We start from the raw sequence: 7,444 nt of genomic DNA on the forward strand, positions 1-7,444 counted from the left end.
GAGTGGGAGGGAAGGGCAGGCTGAGAAGGCCTGGCGTGGATGTCCAGTGAGCACCTGACTGCCCAGTGAGAAGCCCATGTAAGCAGGCAGACTCTCGTCTCCAGTTGCTGCTGTCTGGAGACGTGTGGAGGGTCTGAGCTCTGTGGGAGGGTGTTGGTCAATGAGTCATATCTGCCACAGGCACAGAAGGGGAGGTCGGTCTTGTACTGACTAGTTCCCACTCCTGCCATAGGTAATGCAAAGCCAGGTCTTCCTTCTGGACTAACTTTGGAGTATGAACATGGATCGGAAGGGGCAAGGTTGAGGTCAGGGAGGCCATTTAGGGTGTGGCAGTGCCCATCAGTCCAGGTGAGCTGGAATGAAGGCCTGTGCCAGACAGAAAGGTCACAGCTGCAGTTGGACCTAAGGAGCCTAGGAGAAAGGGGTGAGGAGGGAGCAGGGACAAAGCAGACTGGGCCTGGGTGACTGAGGCTTCTTTGAGGGGCAGCCAACCTCCCTTCCTGGAACACAGGTCCTGGACAAAGGGTAACAGAGGCTAACAACTCTCCTGGCCTATCTCCTAGGCCTGCTGGACCCCCGTGGCCACAGGGGTCTGTGGGTGGCGCTTTGGATAATGACCTGAAATAAACCACAAGAATCACACATTGACTTTGGGGAAGCAGATCACTCTGCTAGAGAGAAAGGCAGGGAAGTGCTGGGGGAGGGCGGGAGCAGGCCCTGCACAGGCAGGGCTTCCCAGGCAGCTGGGCTCAGCTGAGGAGGTGGAAGGGGGCCGGGCTCTGCTGGCTCATCCCTGCGCCCTCCCTCCCTGTGGCCAGGGGACTGACTCCTGCGTGAGGGTCCTTGGACGTTGCTTCTGAGGATGGGGCCAGTGTCCCCACAGGCCTAAGGGGGCAGGAGCCCAGCAGGAGGGGCCACCTTCACTTCTCTCAGGTTTGGTTTTTTACAAGACGGATTTATTAACTATGATACATATCACATAAGGCCTTTTCAGTTTTTTACACCATTCCCATTGAGACAAGTACAATACTTTGTAGCAAATACATGATTTTAAAAAACAAAACCAAACAAAAACACCTCCGTCAGAGATGCCTCAGCCTCAGTTGCCGGCTGACCATGCACTAGTCAGGTTGGAGCCTCAAAATACCCACGACGTGTTCAAAAAAACAAAAAAGTCTGGAAATTAAGCAAACATTCCTAACACCATCTAGAGGATGTCCTGGTTAAAGCCCCTAAAATACAAAGAAATAACTGTTATACTTTCTTTACATACAGTTCTCCACTTTTGCTGCAAAACAGAATTTTGGGCACATGGCCAGACTACTAACACATTTCAATACCATTAATGTTTTTTTTCTCAGGAAACTCAAAATATTTGTTAATTCAACATATATAAAGATCATTTAACATGTGAAAATACAAGTACCAGAAAAATAAGCTGGCAGCAGCACTATTCCAAATTTTCAAACAAGTTTTATTCCCATACAATTCAGAGACATTTCGTTTTTCTTTAATGTACACAGGGAACATGATTCTTTTTTATGCAAACAATAACTTACGCCCTGTCTCAACTACATCGAAAGTGTAACATCACTGCTGTTTGAGCAGCCGAAGGAGGGCTGCTGGAGCCGGTGAGGTGGGAGCAGAGGGGCGGTCACCTTTGGCCTCGAGGAGTCCGCAGGCTGGCAGGCAGGCAGGCCAGCTGAAAGGTGGCCCCCAGAAGAGGGAAGGACCCCTAAGATAGCGACACAGGTACAGCCTGGGGAGGCCCAGACCTCGGGAGAGGAGAATGGCCTTTCCCCTCACACTGTCCCGTCCCTGGTGTCATCCCCAACACAGTCCCGGATGTGACTTAGGTTTCTGGCATACACGACTCTGTCCTTTCACCTAAGTGCAAATGAGTGGCTTGAACCTGCCAAGCAATAGGAGTGAGGGCAACTGTCCACTGTCTGCCAAGCGAGCACTATGACTAACCCCAGCTCTTTGGGTCCGTTCTCATGAACCATGGCAGCACACGAGAATTGTGGAGTGAGGGAACCTGGTCCCCAGCAACTCACCCAAGTCCCTAGAGCCTCCTCCCTGAAACAGCAGGTGGCTGAGCAGAGCCCCAGGGGTTCCCAGCCCACGTTTCCTTGGCCACTACTTTGTGTAGCAGACACCCCCAAAGCAGTGTGTTCTCATAAGAGAGGATGGGAAGGGGTGCAGATGGAGATGACTTTAGATTACAAATGCTGCAGTTTGTTTTCAAGTTTCAGGGCTAAGGCTGGAACACCCTTCTCCTGGGGGAAGGTCTCCCCATAGGCTCCCATCCCCCCAGGAGTGGAGGCACAGGGACAGGGAGGGAGCCCTCTCCCAGGCCCTCTGACCAGTGCTCTGCTCCTGCATCACCTGCTGTCCACCTGGCAGACACATTCTACCGGAACTGCCCGTCAGCATGCTTCCTGTGTTAAGCAGGAAGAAAGACCAAACCAGCAGTGGGGTGCAGAATGCATAGAAACAGTACTGCAAAGTTCTCTGTGTTGCTTCTCGTGTCAGGTGATGGGACCGACTTGACAGAATGCTGATACCTGATGGTAACACAGCCAATAATTCGGGGTGAATGCACAAGCAATGCCTCTTGACCGCGGACCATCTCCCTTCCTCCCGTCGTGGCAGGATCAGCCTTCTGCTTACAACCAAGGGTTGTCCATTCTCCCCAAGCATGGCATCTACACTCTTGTGGGCATAAGAACGTTGGGCAGGGAAAGAGCTGCCGGGCATACCACTATTCTGCTGTGGGGCACGGACGGACCAGGTCCCCTACCAGGCTGAGCCTGTCATTACCTGCCATCCTCAGTTCCAAGCTGTGGGCAGCATTCCATCATACGCCCCGGCTCTCCCTTATGGGTCTCCTCCAAGTGCCTATTTGGTCCAAATGCCGAACCCCCGGTACTGTTTAAGCCCAGTACTGCTAAGTGGCAATGCCAACTCAGAATGACCAGAAAATATCCCCTAGTCCGAGTCAGCCTGCAGAAGCAAAAAAGAAACTTGAGAGTTAGCAGAGGAAACAGAAACAAGAGGAAGCCCTGGACCTTCCTGCCCACTGTGGCTCTGGCGGGGCATAAGCCCTTCCCACCTGCACCTTTCAAGTCCTGGCAGGACACCAGCAGGTGTGAGAAGGGCCTGCGGCTGCTCAGGCTGGCGACCAGGGGGTGCTGTGGGGCCGGAGGCGAGCTCCACAGGAGTGAAGCCGGAAAAGCAGTCGCTCCTCCTCTCTGCCCCACCCCCCAATACCCCTGCCATGTGCATATCTGTGTAGGGATGGGGTGGTGTGGAAAGCCAAGGGCGTTGGGGGTGAGTTCCTGGTGCAGAGCCAAGGTTGCAGGTGGCAGTAGTGTGGGGGGTGGCCTAGTGCCCCAGCACAAGGTGCAGTGTAGACTGGGCAGTGGGAGGGAAGCAGGCTACTTGTTTTAGTTCACACAAGGGACAGTGGCTCCAGGCCACCCCCAAGGCTTTCCTTCAAATGGAACCCAATACCTTGAAGGGCTGACTGGAAGTAGGTGAGCATGACCTAGAAAGAGCAAGAAATTAATTTCCTCACCGGCCTGGGGGTCTGCCAATCTCTGTCAAAACTAAACACAAATACCACCCTCCGGCCCACCCCATCTAAAGCACCAGGCACAGCTCCACCAGAAGAGAACATCCACCATCCAACATGTACATAAAACATTCCTGTACCTTGGGTTTGCTTTTTGACATCTTAAAAGAGGGGATGAAACTTGCAGGGATAATTTAGCTTCCCAAGCACCTTACTTCGCCGTAAGAGAACTAGAGACAGTTAAGGTATCCAGCTTATCCAGAGGAAGTCAGCAAGGGGCCTGCTGCACCCGCCAGTCAACATGAAGCGCGTGTGGGGCTGGGGTGGCTGGAGGTTGTTCTGAGGCATCTTACTCATCAGGCCACCCGGCTGGGGTGACCCAGGGCACCCTGAAACATACCACAGGTGCTGCTGCTTAAAGTGCACGAGACCCGGAGGACTGTGTGGCTTGCGGGGCCCTCTACCCCACACCCACGCCCTGGGTACCTTAGTGTCAGGCTCTTCCCCTGCAGAGGCCACGGCCCAGACACCAGGAGTGGAGGGCAGCCAATATCTGTAGCAGCCTTAGCAGGGTTGATGTGTTTAGGGGGTGGGGGGAAGGGCTCTCCCAGGGGCCAGTGGAAAGGCCAGGAAGCTGAGGGGAAGGCCATGGCAGTGGGGCGGCGGCAGCGGTGGTGTGACAGGCAGGCAAGATGCTCTCCTCGTGACTGATGGCTTTTGTGCCTGTAGCTCCTCTGGGCCCTTCTGGCCTTGGGAGCATGAAGGATGCCCCTGGGCGGGCGCCAGCAGACCACCGTACTTCAGTTCCCCACTCCTGCCCACTTCCCAAAATACCCCTGCTGGCGGCATACTACAGCCCAGGATGAAAATGATTCCACTTCAACACCAAGTACACTAAACCAAACCCCAAGTGCACCCCGGCACCGTCAGCTATGCCCTCCCTCACAGGCATGCCCTCCCCCCCCACGCACATGCGCACACACACACAAAGTAGTGTTTCCTCAGCTTGTAGTGTGTTCCAAGGCGGACCAGGTTCCAGGCTGGTCAGCTGCTCTCCCCAGCTCTTCGCACCAAGGGCTCAAACTGTCTTCTTGGGGAAAGGGGGATCTGGTGACAGGACGTAAGTGGGCCCCAACAGGCTCTCAGGCAGCCACCCCTGCGCCTCCTTGTTTTGCTGTCACAAAGACAAGGTCCACCTTCCTTCCACCTGTTTCCCTCTCAGAGGTGGGAGGAGGGCTGAATCTTGAGGTCTGTAGTTTTTCTTCCTGTAGTGCCTTCCTTTTTCTTTTTTAAAATTATTACATGGGTTTTTCCATTTTCCTCCCAGTGTTCCTTTGTTGTAAAGGGAATGTATCCCCGAAGCCTGCGAAGGGGAGGGGGGATGTGAGGGCCAGAGGGGAAAAGCCGCCCTCTCTTGGTCCAGGCATGAAGCTACCTCCCTCTGTTCTGACGGGCTGGGCAGTCGCCCTCAGCACTGTACCTGGGGTGGCAGAGCCGTGGCCTACGTGTTCCCAAGGAGGTTGCCAGACAGGCTGCACCCCTAACTGGGTGGGGGTGCAGGTATGGAAGGTGGGAAGAGACAGGCGGGAAATGTTCTCCTCAGGGGTTGCCAGCCCCGCCCTGGGGTGGCATGAATCCTGGAACCTCCTCCTCCCGCTGGCATAGGCTAGGGCTGTCCCAGCAGCAGGTGACCCAAGGCTGGTGTGCGTGGGCAGGCGTCGGGGAGCAGTGAGCGCATGGAGGGCCGACGGGGCTGCTGCCTGGCCAGTTCAGTCCTCAGAGGGGTTCATGTCAAAGGGCAGGGCCCCCGGCTGCCGCCTGTAGCCAGCCCCAGGTCTGCAGCACTGGGCTTGGTGCCTGACAGCCCAGCCTATGGTGGACTGTTGGCTGGTGCTACTGCTGAGGTCCTGAGGAGGGGACAGGGGAGAGGGGGCACCCTCCCACGCCTGCCCCAGTGGACCTGGCTGCGTTCAAGGCCAAATGCCACCCTGAAGAGAGAAGACCGAGCCTCCTTCTGCCCCGGGCCTTGGGGACTCACAGCGTGTGCTCGGCCTGCAGCTGGGAGGGGAGTAGTGGCTGCATCGGGGACTGGGGGGTGGGCGGAGGTGACTGGGGGGGTGACGGCTGACTGGTGGCCGGTGTGGAGGTGAGGAAGGGCATTGTGGAAGCCATGGCAGAGGGGGAGCTGGGCGTGGCGCCAGGAGGCTCGCTGATGGGCCGATTGTAGAAGAAGAAAGGGCACTGCTGGATGAAAAGCTCGATGATTGTCTGGTAGGTGCGCGTGGCCGTCAGTGCATCGACGGTGCTGAAGTCGGGCCGCATCAGCGTGGGCCAGAAGCAGATGGACAGGTTCTCGCTGGTCATGAGATTCACCTTGTTGTTGTGGCTGACCCTGCAGGCGACACCAAACTCGCGGTCAGGGCCTCTCAGGACAGGGGGCCCTGGTTGCCGCTCTGTGCCCTGCCCTGTGCCATGTGTGTGCTCGTGGTAACTGTCACCCCAGCTGCTCTCCCTGCTTGCCCCCTCCCCCCCAGCCTGAGGACAGAAGAGGCCCAGGCACAAGTCCATGCCCTGTGCTCTGCTCGTGTCCCCATGTGACAAGTCCGCAAAAGCCCCAGAGTGGACGGACCGCCTCAGGGATTCTCACCCAGGCCACCAATGTGGGTGACAACACTCTGGCTATGCCAGAGCTCTATAAAACACCACTTTGTCAAGAGAAAAAGAGGTTTGCATGGAAAACAGACTTATTCCGTGTGAATAAATTCGGGAAAAAGTCCGTTAACAGGTTTCCTGACCGTGGCTTCCGCACCCACTTGACTGCGGTTAGCTGCCGGGCCAGCCCCTGTCACCAGGCTGGGGACGGAGTCGTGCTCAGCCTCATCCTGCTGCTAACTGGCCCTGACTGGTGATTTCTGAAGGAGGGAAAACCAAACAGCAAGCCCCGTGACATACTTGTTCAGGTGAGAGATGACATATTTGAAGACTTCGTGGTTTTCCTTTGGAAATTTCTTGAGTACCTCCTTAAGGGCATGCAACTTCTGCTCCCGGTCGTTGATCTCTGAGGAAAGAGAAAACAAGACTGTCATGACCATGGCTGGTGAGTGTTCCGGGGCTCAAAGCAGCGACTGATCCCAGGCAGCTGGTGAAACCAGCGGGATGGCGGTCACCTAAGAGTGTGCTGTGCTGGACCTTCTCTGAAGGTGGCCCAGACAAGCCCAACCCCATTCTTTCCCCCCAAGTCTGTGTCCAAGGCAGCACACCTGGCAATGGCACCGGCCCAGGGGCCAGGCCTACCTCTGGGTCCCAGGCTCCTACTGAAGGGGAACACTGTGCATCTGGGGCTTCCTGGCCCCCACCATCTGAGACTCAATGATCCAAAAGGACGCCACCATAAAGAACACCATTCTTTGCTCATCCGGTTGCCCCTGGAGACAGGCATCTCAATGCAGAAAGCCTGCTTACTTCCTGACCAGACGGGTGAGCGCTGCCACCCACTCACACCAACAGACTGCCTAAGGAGGGAGTCTGTCACAAGATCAGGGCTCCGTCCTTTTCCTAGAGCCACAGGGACCCTCAACACATCTCCCTATTGGAGGAGCTTATGGAAACAGTGGAGGAGTCTCATGCAGTCTATCAAAGGGACTACGTGTCCCTTTCCCCCCCACTGCCCACACTTCACCCATCATGGAATCCTAATGTACAGGGAGAGTGAAAACAAGCTAGCCCGAATGAAACAATCCATGCCAGACCCGCTTCAGTTAGTCCTCACGATACTACGAGGCAGGGGCTATCACCCCATTTCAAGGATCAGGCATCTGAGGCCCAGAGATGCTGCACAGCCTGAGTGGGGACCACTGTGCTTCCTGC

At 55.9% G+C, this 7,444-nt stretch overlaps 1 protein-coding gene across 1 annotated transcript in view; it reads right to left on the reverse strand.

Annotated features, from left to right (window-relative positions):
* Window positions 1-934: 934 nt before the first annotated feature.
* Window positions 935-7,444, reverse strand: part of ARHGAP35 (Rho GTPase activating protein 35) — a 150,953-nt gene continuing 144,443 nt past the window's right edge. The window contains exons 6-7 of the mRNA XM_019625214.1: window positions 6,530-6,635; window positions 935-5,969 (exon numbers count right to left, since the gene is read on the reverse strand). Coding sequence (XP_019480759.1) covers window positions 5,612-5,969; window positions 6,530-6,635 — 464 coding nt within the window. The 3' untranslated portion in view covers window positions 935-5,611. The remainder of the gene's footprint in view (window positions 5,970-6,529; window positions 6,636-7,444) is intronic.

This window comes from Hipposideros armiger, unplaced genomic scaffold, assembly GCF_001890085.2.
Source record: "Hipposideros armiger isolate ML-2016 unplaced genomic scaffold, ASM189008v1 scaffold_619, whole genome shotgun sequence".
NCBI lineage: Eukaryota > Metazoa > Chordata > Mammalia > Chiroptera > Hipposideridae > Hipposideros > Hipposideros armiger.